We start from the raw sequence: 20,942 nt of genomic DNA, 5'->3' as shown, positions 1-20,942 counted from the left end.
TTGCTGCTTTCTCTTCTGTGAAGAGTGTTCAGGAAGCTCAGTGCTGAAGTGCCCTGTACCGCTGACTCCTGTGTGCCGTTGGGCTGGAGACTGGGAGACCCACCCGCAGTAGCTCCATTTCTCTCTTCCTCCCCCACAGAGCCTGACCTGGGATCAGGAGATGGCCCGTTTGCCACCGCCTCCTCTGAGTTCTATCGGAACAAGCGGGCGGGGTCACGACCATTCCGGATCAAGCCCCCCTCCATCCCTGCTGAGCCTAAGATCTCGGGAAAGTAGTTTCTGTATTCCAAAGGGTCTAGGGTCAAACTTCCTTCCGGCTCGGACTGGCAACGCCTCTCAAAGTTCATCTCTGTACAAGTCCCTAATATAACCTTCCTACAGAGCCACTCACATTTAATACTTGCTTTAGAATATACCATTCAGTCGAGAAGGGGGGGGGAACACCTCAGGGAAGACAAACCACCTCTACTGGGAATAAGTCCTAAATAACCCCCACCCCCCCCCCCCCCCCCCCCTGCAGAAATAATGTATTATTTGGCCCTCCTTTTGCTTGTTGGTTACTACTATTTAAATAATAAATAAACAGTTTACATTTAAAAAGAAAACCGATTTTAAAACAAGATGTTACAGGAATTCTACTGGTGCTTAAATAACTGTAAGGAATAAATATTTGAAATAGTAAAGGGGAAGGTAAAGGCTGATGCTTTTTCTTAAAGGTGAAGTTTAAGAGAGAAGAAAGAACCTCTTCAGTAAAACATCACTGAAGTTTTATGGATTCAGCAGCTCTCTTCCAGAAGGTAGTACGTATATTGTGAGCAGGAAAAGGACATATTAAGTCAACCTTTGAACAGTAAATAAAAATTGTAATTGGTAAACCTATAACTATATAATTAAATGCACTATATAGAGCAAGACACGTTCCTCTTTCCAATCGAAGCAAAACAACAGCACAACAACAAAGCCCAAGATACTGTAGTAGCGTTCCATGTTCAAGCACCCATGTCTAGTGTCACGGTTGGGTCGTAGTGTTCATTTCCACAAAGAGAAAACAAGTTGCATGTAGTTTATCATCTATTACCAACTAGAAATCCTTCCACCATGTGTAGCCTGTATTGTATGTATGTATTTATAATTGAAGTGTTTAGTTTTGAAATGGAACTGGATCACACAGGACTCCTTGCTTTGTACAATGTGATTCAGTTGTTGTACCAATCTGGGTTTCCATTTCCTGTTTGGCGATCCATCCACAGGTATGCGTAAATACCATCTCTCACTGGGAAAAATGTGCAATCACCTGTCAGGAGAGACTGCGCATCAGAGCAGGGTTGAGCTGGCAGGAAACATACATATGAGAAACTTCCTGCTTTACAGTGAACATCCAAAACAAGAGCGTAAAATAGGTAGCGTGCGTAAAACGGCTCGGCGTCTGCCAGTTCTGATGAAGTTGTTGTTGTTTTTTTTCAATTCAAATGAAGTCGACTGCAAACTATCAACTTTGGGTGCCCTTTGTTCATTTCTGTACGACTATGAAAATTTGATTGTGCTTAAAGGATGTGATGAAGGCAGAGTACAGTCAAACACAAGACGTGAATGAAAGAAAAAAAAAAACAATTTAAAAAAAAAACAAAAAAACAAAAAACGAATCACTTCACTTAGTCAAAAGTAGATTCCACTTCCTAAGTAGTTGAGCAAAAGAAGATTTTTTTTTTCTATCAATTGAGGAAACTCTAAGTACACACACTAGCCAGTTCCATCTGAGCCTGGGTTACGTCTGCGGAGGAGCCCCAGGTGAGACACAGCCCTCAGCGCACACTGATCAGCAGTGGAAGAGCAACTTGAATCCTGCGTTTATGTTTGATCTCTGTGTTGCTTTCCATCGTTCTTATCTGCACCGTTAAACTGACTTGCTTTTTCCAGTTGTCTTTTGATGGTCTTTGTTTTCACTATAGAAATGTTAATTATTTATAGATTATTATTAGCAGTTGAAGTTTTCTGTGTCTTGTATGCCAATCCATGTAACATCACTTGTATTTTCTCCATTTTTGGCTTTTTTTTAAATATTGATTTTTATTGTAACCATCTGAAATGGTGATAAAACTATAATAAATTTTTTTTCCTCTTTTTTTTTTTAACACAATCTGACCTTTGCTCCTGAACTTTACACTAGCTGGATAAAACATCACATTTTAGTCAGTAAAAGATGGCCAGGACCTGAATGTACTGTTGTGGTGATACATAATCCAGTCCCATTCACTTTGCTACTACTTGCCGATCCAGTGACCTGGATGACAGAACCTTCACAGACATGTTTTCAGAATTCCTCACTTGTACATGCTGACACAGGTACTGAGAACACAAGCTACAGCTGCACCTGCCTCCCATGTTTACGAATCAGACACAGGACTTCATTAGGCTGCTTCAGAAGATAATGCAACAAAAGATGCAAAGTTTCTTAGTACCTCAGTAGCTATAATTTAATAAATGTGTGGCGATTGCTTTTTAAACGCAGAGACACATACATGGAGCACCTTTACTTACACCATGTAGCACATCCTCTTTCAGAGAAACATTAACAGTTGTGTTACCATGGGAACATGGGTCTGGGTATTTTATTACACAAAACATTCATTTCCACACACCGGTCTTATTCTACAGCTGGAAGGACTACCAATGTCCCTGTAACACAAGGCCTCCATATAAATACACGTTCAGTGCCTGATAAGTTTTTCTTGTGATGTAACCACTCTCCAGTTCACAGAATAATAAATAACATTCACTTTCTTTAACCAATCCAGGGGATTTTTAAATCTTGCCTCTCAAATAAATTACAGTCAGATCAGTTTAGCTCCAACTGATGATGTGAATTTTGTATTTTTCATCCTGGACAGACGTGGTGCATTTCAGTTCATCCCTATTGAAAGAGCAGTCCCTCGATTTAGCACGTGAGCAGCCCTGAGCTAAGTGCTTGAAGGTTTTTTCCCTTTGGAGATGACCACTGCCTCCTCCCCGACCTGGTCGTCAATCAGCAGGGAGATGGCCCCGTCCAGCTGCCCTGTGGCGGCCAACGCCACCACGGCCTTGTCCGTGGGGAAGCCCATCTTCTCTAGCTGCTGCAGCCTGCTAGCAGAGAGGGCAAATAGCAACAGGAAGAGGAACTCTGTCTGTTCCCCGAGCTAAGCAGAAATACAGAAAACCAAGAAAAACAGCTCTTAATAACCTAATTAGTATTAAAGTAACTGACTCACAGAGCACTGCCTGCAACTTTTAAATGTTAGATCCCTAACATGTTAAGCGCTCATGATAAATGAAATCCTAACAGATCATAGATATAATGTACTTTGCCTAACAGAAACCTGTTATCAAGCCAAATGGAGCAAGCCAAATGAGTACATAGCTTTAAACGAAGCGTATCCTTCTGGCTACAGCTATGTACACAGCCCTCGGCTAACTGGCCGTGGAGGCGGCATTGCAGTTATTTTTACTGACATACTAGGAATAAACCAGAAAGCTGGTTATGACTTAGTCTTCTGAAATAATTTTTACTAGCATAAACGATGTAGCCAGCAATAAGAAGCCCGTCCAGTCTCTTCCACTAATTAGCCACCAGGACCCTGCTCAGAATTTATTACCGAGTTTGCAGATTTCCTCTTTAATCTAGTCACTCTAGTAGAACGAGCCATTATTGTTGGTGATTTCAATATTCATTTTTATAGTGCCCAAGACCCTCTGAGTTTGGCCTTTATTTTTATATTAGAATCAATTGGTATTACCCAACGTAGTCTCTGGTGGACATACGCTTGATTTAGTACTAACATACAGCATAGACACAGAGAACATAGTCACACTACCCCAGTCTAATACCATCTCAGACCATCCCCTCATTTCGTTAGAACTACATATGGGCCACAATATAGCAACCTCGCCTCGCTACTACACCACACGCACGATAACATCAACCACTGCATCCAGATTTATTGAGTATCCCAGACTTATAATTTGCGACTGGGATACCCTCAAATTCAAGTGACTGAATGCTTAGAATCAGCATTCCGCTGCACACTCAATGCTGTTGCCCCTCTTAGGAATAAAAACATTAGGGACAAAAAATTAGTACCTTGGTATAATGATCACACTTGCAATTTAAAACAGAACACTCAAAAAGCAAAATGTAAATGGTGCCACACTAAGCTTGTAGTCTTCCAGCTCACATGATAGCAGAGCCTTCTCAAGTACAGAAAGGACTTATTACCGCTCCAACAGCTCATCTCTCGTGCTTAATAGAAAATGACAAAAATAATCCTAGATTTCTACTTGGTACAATTAGTACAATAAAACTGACACCAATGCTCAGATTACAACTTCACATAGTAGTAATGAGTTCATGAATTTCTTCAATGAGAAAATTTAGCGCATTAGAAATAACATTCAGAGAATTAACATGAAATCTGGCATCTACTTAGAGATCAGAGCAACCAAACCAAAAAAGACTATTGAATCCTTCACACCTATTCATGAGCCTGAATTTACATCTCTGATCTCGCCCTCAAAATCCTCCACTTGCTTACTAGATTCACTGCCCATACAATTTCTGGAAATCCTACCTGAAGTAATTGAACTTTTACTAAATGAGTCCCAGTCACTCGCTTGAAGCTCATGTAAATAATACTTCTAGGCCCGCCTTTCTCCACCTTAGGAACATTTCAAAGATTAGGAACATGCTCTCCTCACTTGATGCAGAAAAGCTAGTCTATGCATTTATTACTTCAAGATTGGACTACTGTAATGCCTTACTATCTGGCTGTACCACTAAGTGCCAAAACAAGCTCCAGCTAGTTCAAAATGCAGCAGCCAGAGTTCTTACTAGAAATAGAAAAAACTGATTACATCACTGCTAGCCATGTTACATTGGCTCCCAGCAAAATTTTGTATCGGTTAAAATACTTCTAATGACTTACAAAGCGTTGAATGGTCTTGCCCCACAGTACCTTAGAGAACTCCTAGTGCATTACAACCCACCACGTCTGCTTAGATCAAAAGGCGCAGACTCTTCACTAGTATCAAGAATAAGAAAGTCTACAGCAGAGGGCAGAGCCTTTTCCTATAAAGCTCTCATAATATGGTATAACCTTCCTGTAAATGTTCAAGACTTAGAAACAGTCTCAAAATATAAGGCTAGGCTGAAAACCTATCTGTACCCATCTGTACATTTTATTAACTACTTCCTATCTTAGGTAAGGCTGTATATCTGGGGGTCCATGGGTTATTGAGAGTTATGGTAAACTGGGATGTTATGATGTCAGTTCACCTCTGTCACTCAAGTTTGTTGACTGAGAGTGGCGGAGTGCTGATGTTCCAGGGTGCCCTCGTGCCTGTATTTCCTTCTGGCTCGATCCTTTTAGCTGTGCTGCCATAGCAAGACATGCCAGAGTCCATCTTATTCTAACTCCCCAATTTACACACCCTCCTACCTGGACAGGTCTAATCTATTCTCTCTTTCTGCTGAGGTACACCTACCGCTGATGTCATGATGTTAGTGAGCCTCAACCCGTCTCAGCTGCCACGGTTACTCCAAACACCCCCCGATGCCCCCTGCTGTAGCCCACCACACCTCCACCCCAGCCAACTACTTCTCCATGTCCTTCGAGGAACGTTCTCGTGCAGGATGGTTTTCAGACACGTGCACACTGTCACGACCAGACTAGAACTTTTAGAAAACTGGACTAGACATTGATTGCTTATTTTTAAATGAATTTCCTCACTACTTTTCTGCTCCTTATTATTTATATTGTTACTATTATAGTGTGCGTTCTTAGCCAGAGGAGGATGCCCCCTCCACCCCTTTGAGTCTTGGTTCCTCTCAAGGTTTCTACCTCACTGATGTGGTGAGAGTAAAACCTATGCTTATTGATTGTTTCATATTAAAACCAGGAAGTAGGTTTCTCTGGAACATAGATGTGTTTTTACTAGTGATAATAAGAGCAGAAAAACCGAATGTAACTGGAATGAGCATAAACCATGCACCTGCCGCGCAAAAAAAAAGTGCTCTGCCATCTTCCAAAAAGACAGCACTACTCAGCTACAGCCTTTCAAACACACTGCTGTCCAGTTCGGCACTTCTAACGCTTACTAGTTATTTAACTACAAGTTGCCAAAAGACAATTTTAACTTCAAAAGTTAGAGATTTGACCTCATGCACCTTAATGAGGAAACTGAGGATTTGGGAAGTTCCACTTTGTCTGCCATGGCCTCAGGTACATCCTGTAGTGACGCGAGTATCCCCGCCCTTAGCATCTGCTCCTCCAATAGCTGTGGGTCTGCTGACATCATAGGCACTTGGGGCAACCCTGGGCCAGAATATTTCCACAGCTGCAGCTGGGCGTGATCTTCCAACTGGGACCTGCTTGCAGGTGCAGTGTGTTCCTTATGCAAGGGCTCAGCATAAGGTTCTGATCTGAAACATAAGAAAATGTCCGGAATCCAGAAAACGTCAGAAAGTACACTATGTTATGCAGTATAAATTATTTTGGCAACAGACTGCAGGGTGGGAATGACCTTTTTGTAGGGCTGGCATAGGTTGGCAGCTGGTACTTGCTGGGTAGCTGAGAGGCGACAGACACGTAGGTCCAAGAGGGCAGGCAGGCACACACACCGTAGCCCTCCATGTGCTGCAGTATGGCAATGAGCTCGGAACTGTCTGAGAGGCGACGTTAAGGATGAAGGTGACAGGACAACAACCGTAGCCAAAACAAAAACTCCTGAGCAGAGTTGAAGGATACAACTGAGCCCCAGACAAATGGCATAGAAGTGCAGCAATCCCGGCGCGCTGGGAAGCAAAAACAAGTCGAGCAACAAGAACAGCCACGGTAAAGAGCACACGGGCAGGCAGCGCAGAACTCGCCTCTGCCTCCCGTGGCGACACTGCGCGCTGAACAACGCGAGCTGCGTGGCCGAGTAGCCGCAGACTCTGCTGGCTTCATCGCCGGTCACGAAGAGGAAGAGTGCGTAGACGGGAGGCAGCAGCGAGGCCGAGAGCAGAGACAGCGCGACGAAGGCCAGCGTGCCCCACCTCTTCTCCTGGCACGGCCCGAGACACAGCACGAGGCCGGCGCTGTAGAGGAGGGAGGTCAACTCCTCGTGACTCAGTGCGTAGAAGATGAAGTCTGCGGACAAAGGCGACAACGGTATTTGCAAAACACTCCCAAATGATGCATTTGGTGCAGTTAGCATTGTCTATACACCTTACCATAAAGTCCGGGAAATTCGCCACCAGGTCCTAAGCTTAGGCTTGCTTGAATGCCACATAGCCAAACCAGCAAAATGAGGGTCAGCGTCAGGACCGTCCCACTGCAGAAGCCCGTACGATTCGAGCCAAACCAAAGCCACACCGAAAACAGGTGGTCGAGCATGGTAAATGATCTGGTATTGCTACAAGCATGCATTCATCTGACGATGCGAGCCAGAAGTCCAAATCAGCAAATAAATGCATAAACCAAAGCAAGCACGAGTTAAGTCAGGTGAAGTTTATGTCGCTTGCATTTTGAATACAACACACAGCTAGGTCACTAGCACATGTTTTGGATGAATTATGTTGAAATCAACGTGTAAACAAGGTGTAAACGATACTGTTAAGGTTTTGCAATATTATAACCGCTGAACACGTCTAAAGATTTGAACCTTTTTGGACTGTCATTTGACCTTTCACTTTATTTTGACAGGAACACTTCCGATTGGGCGAGACCATTCAGGAACGCTTATAATTCTATATAAATACGGGAGATATTCATCAAAACATCCAGTTTTAATTAGCAGTGCAGTGCAGTGAAGTGAATTGAACGCAATCATATAAAAATCTAGCAACAAAAACGTTTAGTGTAAGATGAAAAGGTGCGTTTGTGTGCCTCCTCCACGTATAAAACATTGGTATTAACGGTCGTCTTATCTCCGCGCATGCGCAGTTCAGTCACACAATAGCGATATGGCGTCGGTTTCAAGTAAGTAACGTTTTCCAGGCGAAATTTCGCTACAATTTCCGCTAAGTTCGCTATTTCACGAAAAAGGCTTTAAACTTTAGGAACGCGTGTCGAACACGTGTAGATGCCTAAACAACATAAAATTCCAGTCGTTCTGGAAGAAATTGGCTAGCTAGCTACCCTTAAAAAAAAAAAAACCGGACTTCTTTTAGGTCAAACGTGTAACCTAGCTTAGCTAAGGTAGCTAGCTCGCTCGTGCACACTTCAGCTCGCGAGCTAGCCACCTAGCTATGCTAAGCTACACGAGCTAACTTGCCGCCCAGCCGTTTGTTCGTGAAGACGCGATGTGCGCGTTGGATCAAATTGGTAGCTAACTGGCTAAGGATACATATACACATCTGTCATATCAGGGGCCGTGATTTTTCTCTGTTAAGTGGTGGGCGTCTACTAGCTGAAAAGGAGTAGCTGCTATTTAAATGTTAGCTAGACAGACCAAACGTGTTTGCCACGCCAGCTAGGTTATCTAGCGTTGGTTAGCTAGCTTTAGCTAACTATCGGAGGATTGTATGCAACTAGTCTTAACATTTTAACATGGATGCATAGATGGCGTTATCTAGCTACATGTCTTGCGTGACGCTATCGGATGTGGCTGTAGCTGATTGCATTCCGAATTCAGAAAGTATGGTAGTTTTATATTTGCTAACTATAAATCTAAATTGGTTCATGCACTATTAGGCTAATTTATCACTTCCAGTGTAACCCGTGTGCTAATCTCCCAGGGCAGTCACCAAAAATGAGCTCGGCTGCACTTGTTGGTGTGCTTATTTTATAATAATAATGTAGTAATAATAATAATAATAATAATAATTAGCTACACTTATTCAGCGCCTTTCTCGAACTCAAGGACGCTTTACAGTCAAATATCAGTTTTTACACGCACAAACACACACACACACCCCTGAAGAAAAGCGGAAGACATTTCCCGCACAGCGTAGTCTCGAGCCAAACTATTGTTTGGTACTGAAAGTTGAATACATCTGGTACGTTCAACAGAAATGTTATGCTTTGGTAAACGTTTTTCTCGTCTTGTCAGGATGGGTAAACAGTGCTTGTTTCTCTCTATAAATGTAAATAACGTTTAAAAAATGCTAGCCTTCGGTCGGGGAGTGAGAAATCGACGTCACTTTAGTCAATCCGTAGTTATAGTCGTGTTGAGAGAAATGACCACCGACCGTCCTCCCGAAGGTCTAACTGCTTTGAGGGGAAGTACCCGTTTCTGACAACTGCACTATGACATCATTTTACCATCGTGTTGCTACAAAACACATCCGTGTTTAACTACGAACATCATTGTTTCAGTGCTGTGACTTCTGGTTCTGTTAGTAGAGGGTTCTCTCTTCACCCATACAAGCCTCCAAGCCCATGGTGCTGGTGGGAACTTTGTTATATGGATGATTTGGAATGCTGTTTAAACCCATGTGTCAAAGCATGTGCCTGGTCTTATTGTTAACACGTTTACCTCTTATGTGGGTTCATTCATAGAAGTATGTTTTTAATGTATAGAAAAGTAAATTAAACTAATAGATGTTTTCTTAACATTGTTGGTGAAAGCACTGGGTGCTTACAGGAAGTACAATCTGTTTAATGCTATTGTAGATTACAGCTACTGAATTTGTGTGTTTCTTTGGTAGATTACAGTGGCTACAACCAGGCTGGTGCCCAACAAGCGTAAGTTTTCTGTTTTCTCTACACCAGTGTTTCCTAATCGTGGTCCCAGAGTTGTATTCAGTTCAGGTTGACTAAAACGAGCACATCACAGATCAGTCTCTCCCAGTGTCCTGTATCAAGTACCCATGGTCAGGTTTTCCCTAGTACCTAATCAGAGAGGTGGTTGCATTGCTCCAGGACCAGACAGACCAAACAGCCTCTCTCTGGAGTTCTCAACTCTAGTACTAGTGACCCACTGCCTTGCAGTTTCAAAATTCCCCATTATTTTCCCCTAATCCCAGCACACCTAACATACTTCATCACTTCTGTATGAGCCAGGTCAGGGGTGTTGAGGCTAGGAAAACCTGAAACTGTACAGGATGGTGGAAGTCCAGCATTACATTATTACACAGAGGTTATAAATGGCTGTGAGTGAGTGGGTTTTGTTTTGTGTACAGGTACAGCTCATATGGGGCCCAGCCCGCTCAGGGGTACGGACAAACACAGGTAACTTTTTGTAGTACTGCTGATCAGTTCATTAGTCCATTTGTACTGAAAGGTTGCTGGTTCAAGCTTCACCGTTGCCACTGTTGGGCCCCTGAGCAAGGCCCTTAACCCTCAATTGCTCAAGTTGTAATTATAATTGTATGTCGCTTTGGATAAAAGCATCAGCTAAATGCCATAAATGTAATGACATGAGTGTGATGCACTTTGCCTCATATGTGCTTGTTTGTACTGGATTACTGAGAGGAATGGTCAAATCTGAGTCTTTTTTTTTTTTTTTTCCATTTCTTTGTTTGGCAGCAGGCTTATACTCAGCAGGAGTATGGTTCGTATACCCAGCCTTCTGCCACTGAGTCTTCATATGGCCAAACTGCGTCCTCTGCTGCTGGATATGCGCAACAGCAGTACGGAGCTTCATATGGGCAATCAGCCACACCAGGTTTGTCCAAATTGCCAGTTACAAACACACACCAAATGAAAGTGTTTATTTGTTTTTTGTTGTTGTTTTTGGGGTTTTTTTTAATTAAAACTCCACTCCTTATTTGTCAGCTGTCTTTAGGTTTCCTTTAGTATGTCTGTCTATACAACAGCTGTTATAATTGAAAACATTATCTCTCACAGCTGGATATGGTGTCCCTCAGCCTAGTGCTCAGAGCTACAGCCAGCCTGCTCAGGGCTATGGGGCTAGCAGCTATGCTACCGCTACCACTGCCCCTCCTCCGCAGGTCTCCTATGGCAACCAGCCGGCCTATAGCACTCAGCCTGCATATTCGGCCTACAGCCAGCAGCCTGCTGCCTCGGCAGCACAGAGGTACCTGGACCTGTTCCCATATTCCTATATGATTGGGATGGTATTGCAGAATCTCCTGCAGCAGCTCTGTATGGTTGTTTTCCTGTGGTGGCAGCTGGACAGCAGCATGTCTCTTTTTTGAATGAGCTTGTGCTTTTAGTAAAGTCAGCAGATTAGGTTTCTTTGATATTGGACAAAGGCATGCAAAACTGAGTAGAAGCAGAACTGTTGGCAGATGAGCAGATTAGTGCAGCCATGTCCCTCAGCTCTTTGCACTCTCAAACGGGAGTTGCTGAAAGTGGAGAAGCAGCCTGGTACGGTTAAGGTGCAGGAAGCCCTTCAGGTAACATGTAGAATGTACCATGTGTAAGTTTAACACTTGCTGTCTGTGGCAAACTTTAAGTCCGTTTCCAGCGCTGATTCCTGAAGGAGGCTTTAAAGTCAATGTGACTATGCCCTTTTGCATCATTTAACAAAAGGGTATTTGTCTTGCTTGCTTTCTGCTTTTCTATATTTCCATCTTTTTTCTCTCTCTTCATTCTCCATTTTCTTTCTGCACTGCAGTTACAGTGCTGGCAGCCAGCCCTCTTACACCCAGGCAGCGTACTCCCAGCAGCAAGGGGGATACCAGACCCAGCAGCCTGGATACGGGGGGCAACAGCAACCGTCCGCTTATGGCCACGTGCAGTCCCAGCAGGCCCCGTCTGTGGCTTACCCCCCGCAACCGGACGGCACCTACAGCCAGCCTCCACAAAGTCAGTACAGCCAGCATGGCGGTCCACAGAGTAGCTACCCCCAGACTCCACACTACAGTACGTTGATCTGTTTTGCTGGTAATATTTGGTCGGAATAATGCTTGTAGGAGGTATAGCAGGCGTCTTTTTTTGAAGGGGTACCTTTCTGCAGACATCCTTTCTATAAAACTCAGGGCAGGTTAAATAGTTGAACGGTGTCATATTTACGTATATGGCACTGCTCCCAACAACCACTTTTCACACTTGTGATTTGAGTGTCGAGTTGCCTTACAGCATTTTGGCGCTGTTTTGCGAGATGTTTTAACATTTTTAAACACTCTAAATAATCTGCAGTTGACTAAATATCACACAGGCAAGGTGCAGATGCTCTGACATGCTAATACAGCCCTGCCAAAATTATCCTCCATGCTAATTTTTTGGCTTTTGTTCAAATCTGGAACATCAAGTGTACCTGGAAGTGTACATTATTGCATCTCGACGTAGTCGGTTTAGATTCTTGTTTTCTCTGATGTGACGCATTGTCTTTCCTCTTGCTGTGGGCTGCTTGTTCTACTGTTTCTCACTAGTCCATTATGGACCCATGTCTGTGGCTCAGGCTGAATGGCACTGTTGTGCTTGCTCTCTCCTGCAGACAGTTATAGTCAGGGTGGTGTGAGCGGGTACCCTGCCTCCCAGCAGCAGTCACTCCCACGCGGGGCATTCCCAGGGCCTGGGGACCCTTCTGGCTCAGGCCGGGACAGCTATGAGCGGGCAGGCCTGCGTGGAGGCCCCCGGGGCCGTGGGCTTATGGGCCGTGCGGGCATGGGGTAAGTTCTCTTTTTACTGCTATTAGCCCCTTCAAATACAAAAGGCAATAGCCGAACTGGAGCTGATTCACTCAGCGGGTTTTATGTTTCTGAATAGGAGCCATTTACTTAAAATGGACATTCTAAGACTTTTTGCATTTGAGTCACTAAAGTATTTCCTTGGACTGCCGGTTTGTTCTTAAAGGGGATGATGAATGCTGGTGTTAAAATGGCCTTTTACCTACATCTAATGTCATGAGAATTTGGGGATCCACTCTTGCTTTTTATTGAGAATTATTTTTAAGGTTTAAAGGAGGCATGGACTTTGTCACATTGGAATTGTTGTGAGTAATTTTGTCGACAGAATTACAGGTTTCCAATGTTGGTTGTGGCTCTGACCCAGTGTGGAGTTTTGTAGGGCAGATGTTGGTCTATAATCAAAATCCAGTGTCGTCGTATCCCCCCCCCCCCTTTTTTTTTTTCCTGAAGATTTGTTTTTTTGTCTAGAGTGTCTGCTCAAAATGCACTGGATATGAGCTTTATCATTAAACAAGAAAATAGGGCTGCATATGTTGCTGCAGGGGAAAAAAAAACAACCCAACAACCTCCAGCCACTGGTGAAACTACAGTAAACTGCATGTCCCTGCACTACTGCACTGTCTTTTAGCTTTGGTTCTGGTGTCCTGGTTTGCTTTCAAACCGTTGATCTTTAAGTAGATTTGCCAGGATCAGCTACCACCACTTAGGTGTGTGTGTGTGCGTATGCGTGCGCACACACTTTATTTATTTGTTTGTTTATTAAATTATTTTATATACTGTAGTGATTATATTTATTTGTGAAGTGCGTTACATCTGTTACTTTTTTTAAAAACTACAGTTAAGTAGCAGTATGCAGCACATCTGGAAGGACTTCGGTTGTATGCTGCTTTGCTCCAAAATGACAATCATTTCTAGATGTTTTCTTGACGCACTTAGCTGCTCACTTTGTGTTAATGTTAACTTTGATTAATCGCCCATTTACAGATGTTTAGTTTGCGTTCATGGGAACTTTTTTTTTTTTTTTTTTTTTTCCTTTCTTCTCTCCTTGGATTAAAAAACAAACAAACCCTAAACTCCATGTTAATATGCTGTCTAGCAATAGCTTGGGTTGAGATGCAATGAATTGCACAAATCTTTTCAGCAGTCGTGAATGGTGCCTCAGGTTTTGAAAGTGTTTTATATTACAGTCCTTGTGGGGATGTGTAGGGCTTTGTATTAACATAATGATTGGGAAATTCCATATGTTCAGGTTGTAATGTTTTGTGTCCTTTGGCTAGCATTATCCGTTCTCCCTCTGGACTGTAAGAGAACCTGAGTGGAAAACGAAGGCATTATTGAGGCCTGTTGAAAACCTGTTGCATGACCTTTCACAAGCATGGGCGTTTGTGGGTTCCTCCCTTTCCCAAGTTTCGTTCAGGTGTTGGTGCTTTTTTTTTTCTTTTTTTTTTAAAGAGCTGTGTGTTCTGGGCGGAACTCATTTAGAACGTTTTGCAGAGCACGGCGAGCTTCGTGTCGTGGTTTTTCCTTGGGCGAGAGGGATGGAGAAGCTGTGTGCAGGAAGGTGCAGGTGCATCATGCTTCCAGGAATGGTGGCTATTGGCTTTGGCTTGGTGCCGTGCGGTTGGCTCTTGAGCCTGACGAGCACAGTGGCACCAAACTGGCGTTCCATGCACAACATCAGCGGAGAAGCTCCTGAAGTGGTCGTGTACCAGGGAATATGGCACATCTGCAAGCACTCCCTGGACTCCAGCCTTGTCCTTTGTAACCATGTGTATGAAGGATACTTTGAGAATGAGATCATAGAGACGGCACAGAGAATGATGTCTGCGTCTCTGCTCATGACCATGGTCGGCATGACGGTGGCGACGTTCGGTGTGCGGTGTTGGACTGAGAGGCCGAGCTGGACTGGCGTGTGTCTCGGTGGTTTTGTCATCGTGTGTTCAGGGCTACTCACGGTCATCCCTGTTGCATGGTATGCTCACCTGCTGACTGACCTGGAGTCCCCACCTGCCACCGTTCACATGGGTTACTGCATTACGCTGGGTTATCTGGGAGGCGTCATGGAGATCCTGGGAGGTTTTGTCATGTTCATGTCAGTGTGGAGGTATGGGGGCAGAGAGCCTGCAGATGGATCCCCATCACACACACAGGTGCCACTGAGCTTCTGGAAGATCACGGCATAATGAGCAGATGTAGTGTGGCAACCTTCCCATTAAGCAGGGGCTTCACCAGAGGACCAAATGTAGTACAGGATTTGGACTCCTTTTAAAACTTTATACAATAAAGCACCCACCAGCGCTGTTTTATGAGAGGAGAGGGGACTAACTTGGATGCCCTGTCACGGTTTGCCATTTTTTGACTTGTTTACTGTAACTGAAATTGTAGGACATGGACTGGTAGCATCAGAATTTTAGGCTTATGGAATCTGAAAAATTCTTCCATACATGTGTTTTGAAGAATTTGCCTTGAGCTTTTGATGCTGGCCAGTGTCTATCTACCACACCTGGTGTTGATCATAAGGGTCTTTCTGTGAACATCTGAGAATGATCACTGACCGAATTCAAGAATTTTCTGTAAAATATTTTTCCTTAGTACCTTTTGGAAATGTACTGTGGCATTTAATCATGTTTACTTGTGGATTACATTTAATAGCCACACTTGCTAACCTTTCCCCCCCCCCCCCGCTTTTATTTTCTTTTAAAGTAGTTCTGTTATTCTGCTACTGATCAACAATTATTCATTTTCTCCTTAAAGCTTGTAGGAAATTGGATGTAGCCACACTTATTTTTATTTCAACTTGTAGAAATAAAAATAAAACATGCTCTAATCTTGTATAAACCAGGTGGGGCTCATCTTGTTTCTTATTTCAGAGAAATATTGAGGTGATTTAGGATTCCATCCTTTTTCTTTAAATGAAATTTGGGGTGTCAATGGGTGTAAACTAAATGGAAAAAAACTCTGGACATTAGGTTATGGATAAAATTATATATTTTAATCAACAAAACCTTTATTCCAATTTTATATATATATATATATATATATATATATATATATATATATATATATATATATATATATATATATATATATATATATATATATATAAATGAGGCAGGGAGAAGGAATACCTTTAAAAAAAAAAAAATTTCACCCAAGTGAAGTTGGGTTTTATTTACCATGCATGGGGTTGAAAGCCATAAGCAGTTAAGATCTCTTGACTCAGTCTAACATAGTTTTGGGTGTATATAAGTATGAAAGTGTGTGTGTGTGTGCGTGTCTATAACTGTTGTTATTCCTAATACAAATGTGTTTAGGTACAGAAGATAAGCAGGTAAATCTGTACTGATTGATGCAACTTTTACACATTTTGAAAATTTCTTTACTAATTTCTTGCTTGGTAACATTTTAAGGTATAATTTTAAATACTGTAAATTTTGAAAGATCATAATAGATATTTAAAATGACTACTAAACAGGTACATTTTACAGCTTTGTTAAATCTGTTGTAATTCACTTTTTCCATCTTCAAGGTCTTATTTTAATGATGTTTGTCCATATTTGTATGCTACAGGTAGCAGAGATCCATGTAAGAACATCAGTACTTGCACTTTAAGTACTTCTTTCCATTTCAAAGCCAGCAAGTCCAAGGGGTGAAGGCGGTCTTGCTCAATTCAAGAGTTGTTTTTGTTTTTGTTTGTTTTTTTTCCCCTTTTACAACCAGAGTCCATTTTTTGTGTGGTGTTTCTCCCCCCCCTTCCACTTTGTGTGACGTTCATATGTACGTTTTCAATATTATATTAATTACCAGGTCGCTTTAAAAATATCAACTGTATTTTAACCTATTTCAATTTATTCCTGTTATAATGAAACTCAGTACTGAACTCATGGTGAAAGGTTATTGATTAGCTGTGTTGACATTCCTTTATCCCTTGTGTAATGGGTAAAACTTGGCACTGTTTCATTATCAATATTATTTGTTACTCTTTAAAGTGTACATTATGTTAACAAGGTTGATGTAGAAAAACTGTAAATAGGATTTAATGCTTAAAAAGTCAACACACTTGCTATGAGAGATCTCTTTGAGGTGGTATTACCTGGGTTTATTTATTAAAAAAGAGTGGGAGAGCATTTTATGTCCATACCCTGTTTGGCGTTTTACCTTCGTTCAAGACTAAATGGGATTTCACCTTCATATCTTCATTCGTAGCATGGCTGGGGACAGAGGTGGCTTCAGTAAGCCTGGTGGTAAGTTAGAGTATTACACTGGCTAGTCCACTTCTGAGTTTACTGTAGAGAATGTATGTCTGCGAGCCCATAAGAGAACCTTGCATTGGTGTCACATTTGAGTTTACCGCCCTCTTCACAAACATGTAAAGAAGTGTGTTCGGGTGTCTGAGTTTTAAAATGGGGTTCATTTTTTAAATTGTTTTGAATCAGAGTTTTGAGTCGGGCATCATTCACTAAAGAATGGTTTTATTTCCAGTCTACTCGGGGCAAAAAAAAAAAAGTGTAAACTCATGGGCAACTAATTTACCAAATACTGCTCAAATACTGGTGCCAGGAAAGCACCGCTGAAAGTCCAATTGGGTCTAATTGCTTTTCCCTTTTTTTTTTTCTTTTTTTTTTTTTTTTCTTTTTGTCTCTTCCATTTCTGCAAACACCAGGACCCATGAGGGACGGACTGGACCGTGAGATGGGTGAGTATCACCTTGACTTGCCAGCTGTTGTTTTGGTTGTTCTGCATGATTTCATTAAGTCGTTTCTCTGGGATGTTTACGATGCACGAGTGAGTTCTCTCCTAGAGTTCACGTTTTTCCTTTTCTGCTCAGGTCACCCAGGAGAGCAGGATGATTCAGAAAACAGCACCATCTACATCACTGGGCTCACTGAGAATGCCACACTGCCTGAAATGGCTGACTTCTTTAAGCACTGTGGGCCCCTGCGGGTAAGTGTTGCTTCAGCAGGGCCGTTGCTCACAGCACTGCGCTCTAAAGTTCTCATTCACGTTCTGCATGTGTTGCTAGTTATGTTCACTGTTGCCTTTTGGTCTCAGATCAACCGCCGCACTGGCCAGCCAGCGATCAATATCTACACAGATAAAGACTCTGGCAAGCCAAAGGGAGATGCCACACTCTCCTATGAGGAGCCCTTCTGTGCCAGGGCCGCTGTGGATTATTTTAATGGTCAGTCTCCTCCTGACTTGCCTGCTTGTGGCTAGGTCCATTGGGAATGTTTGGGTCAAGGCAGATTACATAGGGGATAGTTTGGGCTGAAAAAACAAAATGGAAATAGGCATGTCTAAGCTATATTTTTATTTTTCAGCATTTATATAAATTTCAAAAGTCTAGACTATATAGTTTATTGGTTTGGGTTTTTTTATTTCTATTTTTCAGTTCTTTTTGAATGAAATGTTTTTTAGTTAATCAGACAATGCCACTTTCATTTCTCTGATGCTGAATGAAAAAATGTTTTCACGATAGTGACACCACCATTGTGCTGATTTCAAAACTGAAATTCAAGATAATGGGCTATCTGCAAAACCAGTCAGCCAACAACGAGCATCTCTAGTAAAGTGAAACCTTTCACTGTAACTGGTCATCAGTCTTACAAACCACTGTGAAGCCTGATGGATTACATGTGATGCGCAGAGATCTATGCTTATTTGGAGTGTAAATTCATCTTCATTCTTCTGGCTCATGTGATGAGTCACGTGACACGGTGTAAGTCGCTCTGCTGTGTTGGGTGGTTTGGGGCGGCGGGGTTTTGGACATTTAAAATGGCTTTGGGTTGTGTATGTCCTTTCATGAGTATAAAATGTAATTTGGAGGCGTTGAAGCAGTGAGCTCCATTTATGGTCATCTGACCTTGACTGCAAATGGTACTGAATAATTACCCCCCCCCCCCCCCCCCCCCCCCCCCCCCCCCCCCCCCCCCCCCCCCCCCCCTTATGAGCAGCTGCTACAGATTTGTGGGAAGTGATCATGGCCTGTGAACATAGACTGCACTGAATTAAAATGGGTGTTCCATTACTTGTTTTCAGTTGTGTTTGTGGTCTGACTCCAATGTCATTTGTGTTGCAGGTAAGGAGTTTCAGGGTCGGCGACTGAACGTGTCGATGGCACGCAGGAAGGTGGTACCAGGGGCCATGAGAGGGGGCATGTCCATGAGAGGGGGAGACATGATGGAGCGTGGAGGTAAAACACTTCTCTGGGACACTGAAATGTATTTATTCAAGCCTTTTACTTGCCTCAAGTGTGTGTGTAATTACAGGAAGCTTTTGTCAGGTCAGGGGTAATAATATTAATAATAATAATAATAATAATAATAATAATATTATTATTTAAATGCATCTTGATAAACTGATTATAAACAAAGTTTAAATGTGTAGACAAACACGAAATTGTGGCAGTAGGGTGGAGGGTCTCTTTTCCAAAGTTTCTACTTGTGGATGGCCCTAGTTATTACTCCCATGTGAGCCGCACTGTGGTTATAACTCATTTCCCACGTCTGATGGAAAGGCTTGATGGGAAGAGGAGCAGAGAGAGGCGGCTTCCCTCCCCGTGGGGCCCTGCGTGGTGGCATGGGCTGGGCTGGACCACCAGGGGGCAACAATGTGCAGAAGAGAGCTGGAGACTGGGAGTGTCCAAACCCGTGAGTCTCCCTGTCTGGTTTTCTGAGAGACACAGGCAGGGCTGTCTTAAACTCTTTCTCTGCAAAAACTCCTGTTCATCTTTTTGAAAAGATGTGTACACATACCCCTGCCTGTTGTTAGCACATTATGCACTAAGAGGCAACTAGATACAAGGATCCAAAACAAGCAAACCAAAGTATGTTATGTTGCTATTTCTGTGGTGTGTGTGATTTTAGTGGCTGTGCTAACCAGAACTTCTCCTGGAGGACAGAGTGTAACCAGTGCAAAGCTCCTAAACCTGAGGGAGTGGCACCCCCTGCCGGTACATGCTGAACAACTGAAATTTTAGTTTATTTTTTTGATTGAGAGTAAATGACTAGAGGGAACCTGGTAACTGAGAGCTTTAAAAAATGTTTGCCCTCCAGTTTGATCCAGACTAGTTCCCCTCTAGAAGGAAGCACACGTAGTTCATATTGGGCAAGGCCAGTTTATTTGTAGAGCAGTATAGCATACACAGACGCAATTCAAAGTGGTGGTGGTGGTGGTTGCAGCACTTGTTCATTTTACCCCATCATAGTTCACCCCAAAATTCTGAGGAAGCTAATTATGCTGTTAGCAATACAGCATCACTCAAGCTCTTCAGTTAGGTTAAGCCAGACTGTGTGTACATGATGGTTGGTTTGTTTCCTAAGGTGGGGAGCGAGGCCGAGGTGGCATGGTTCGTGGTGGTAGGGGCATGGATCGTGGTGGCCCCGGTGGCATGCGTGGGGGCTGGGCTGGTGAACCAGGGGCCTTCCGGGGTGGCCGGGGAGGGCTGGAGCGTGGAGGCTTCAGAGGCGGACCCCCCATGGATCGAGGGGGGCGCAGAGGAATGGGCCCCCCAGGAAAGATGGATATGAGGTCAGTGTCCAGCCCAGCTTCTGGGTGACCATCACACGCCTCATTTTCTGTTGGTTCTGTTCCCAGCACACCTGCAGCAGGTGTTCAGTTCAGACACGCTGACAAGTGGAACAGACAATGAGCCCTTTAATTTATTTATACCTAGTGTTTCAGTAAGTAAGGCTGATCTGGTATCTGCTCTCTGTTGATAATGTAATCAAAATGTTAGTGGTCAGAATCTGCCATGGGGGTCGTTCTTTAAGCTGTTTTTCTGCTTTCTGTAGGGATCATCGTCAGGAACGCCGGGACAGACCCTACTGAACTACTGCTCGCGCAAGGAGTAATCAAGCTCTGTAAAGGGTTGTCTTTTTTTTTTTTTTTTTTTTTTTTAAATGGGTCTTTTTTTCTTTTTTTTTTAGAATTTAGAAGTCCATATTTATACATGGCTATCAAATCCCTGGCACGTAACATCTTTTCGCTTTTGCTTTTTATCATTTATTTAGCTTTTAGTTTTGCAGTTTCTTCTCATTCTAGAAAATTCCATACTCTTAATTTTATACCATGTTACTCCTCTCCCCACCAAATGTACTGTTCAAGAATTTTTTTAAAATAAAAATTTCAACTCTCTTCACTCTTCTCACTTTTCTCATTATTACATTCCTTGCATTGATCTCATTAGCTGAAATCCTCACTATCCATATGGGCAACAGTTTTTGGCTTCTGAGAGCTTTTAATTGGTTTCAAAGCAGCTTCTAATGCCAGCAAGGCACGCAACCCCCGCGCCCCCGCCCCTTGTCCATGTGTGCGTTCATATACCATTCCTGTGGGAGGCTGCCCTTTCCGCTTTCACCACAAGGTGTCGCACCCTGCTTATGTGTAATGT

General features: G+C 43.0%; 4 protein-coding genes across 18 annotated transcripts in view; 3 read left to right on the top strand and 1 right to left on the bottom strand.

Annotated features, from left to right (window-relative positions):
- Positions 1-488, top strand: part of emid1 (EMI domain containing 1) — a 65,819-nt gene extending 65,331 nt beyond the window's left edge. For all 10 annotated transcript variants that reach the window (XM_035529949.1, XM_035529955.1, XM_035529954.1 and 7 more), the window contains one exon: positions 140-488. In XM_035529949.1, coding sequence (XP_035385842.1) covers positions 140-276 — 137 coding nt within the window. In that variant the 3' untranslated portion in view covers positions 277-488. The remainder of the gene's footprint in view (positions 1-139) is intronic.
- A 1,998-nt stretch (positions 489-2,486) lies between these two features.
- rhbdd3 (rhomboid domain containing 3) lies at positions 2,487-7,709 on the bottom strand. 3 transcript variants are annotated; one of them, XM_027006239.2, is made up of 5 exons: positions 7,244-7,709; positions 6,777-7,160; positions 6,553-6,694; positions 6,197-6,451; positions 2,487-3,120 (listed from the first exon to the last, which is right to left on the bottom strand). In XM_027006239.2, the coding sequence occupies exons 1-5, from the start codon at positions 7,437-7,439 to the stop codon at positions 2,958-2,960; spliced, it is 1,140 nt and encodes a 379-aa protein (XP_026862040.2). In that variant the 5' UTR covers positions 7,440-7,709; the 3' UTR covers positions 2,487-2,957. The 3 variants fall into 3 exon arrangements, with proteins under 3 accessions (XP_026862040.2, XP_026862041.2, XP_026862042.2); XM_027006240.2 differs by having other exon boundaries at positions 2,487-3,117; XM_027006241.2 differs by having other exon boundaries at positions 3,015-3,173.
- ewsr1b (EWS RNA-binding protein 1b) lies at positions 7,093-20,690 on the top strand. Of its 4 annotated transcripts, none has more exons than XM_027006236.2 (16): positions 7,093-7,181; positions 9,662-9,698; positions 10,136-10,184; positions 10,485-10,620; positions 10,803-10,992; positions 11,536-11,783; positions 12,358-12,532; positions 16,757-16,794; positions 17,214-17,246; positions 17,379-17,494; positions 17,603-17,732; positions 18,630-18,743; positions 19,068-19,200; positions 19,417-19,502; positions 19,873-20,080; positions 20,344-20,690. In XM_027006236.2, exons 1-16 carry the CDS (start codon positions 7,154-7,156, stop codon positions 20,378-20,380), a joined length of 1,758 nt encoding a protein of 585 aa, XP_026862037.2. In that variant the 5' UTR covers positions 7,093-7,153; the 3' UTR covers positions 20,381-20,690. The 4 variants fall into 4 exon arrangements, with proteins under 4 accessions (XP_026862037.2, XP_026862039.2, XP_026862036.2 ...); XM_027006238.2 differs by having other exon boundaries at positions 10,482-10,620; positions 11,536-11,726; XM_027006235.2 differs by having other exon boundaries at positions 10,482-10,620.
- LOC113574986 (claudin-23-like) lies at positions 12,539-15,537 on the top strand. Its single transcript, XM_027006244.2, has one exon. The coding sequence runs from the start codon at positions 14,089-14,091 to the stop codon at positions 14,731-14,733; it is 645 nt and encodes a 214-aa protein (XP_026862045.2). The 5' UTR covers positions 12,539-14,088; the 3' UTR covers positions 14,734-15,537.
- Positions 20,691-20,942: the final 252 nt, after the last annotated feature.

The sequence above is a fragment of the Electrophorus electricus genome, chromosome 9 (assembly GCF_013358815.1).
Source record: "Electrophorus electricus isolate fEleEle1 chromosome 9, fEleEle1.pri, whole genome shotgun sequence".
NCBI lineage: Eukaryota > Metazoa > Chordata > Actinopteri > Gymnotiformes > Gymnotidae > Electrophorus > Electrophorus electricus.
This window is presented reverse-complemented; position numbering and strand designations above follow the sequence as displayed.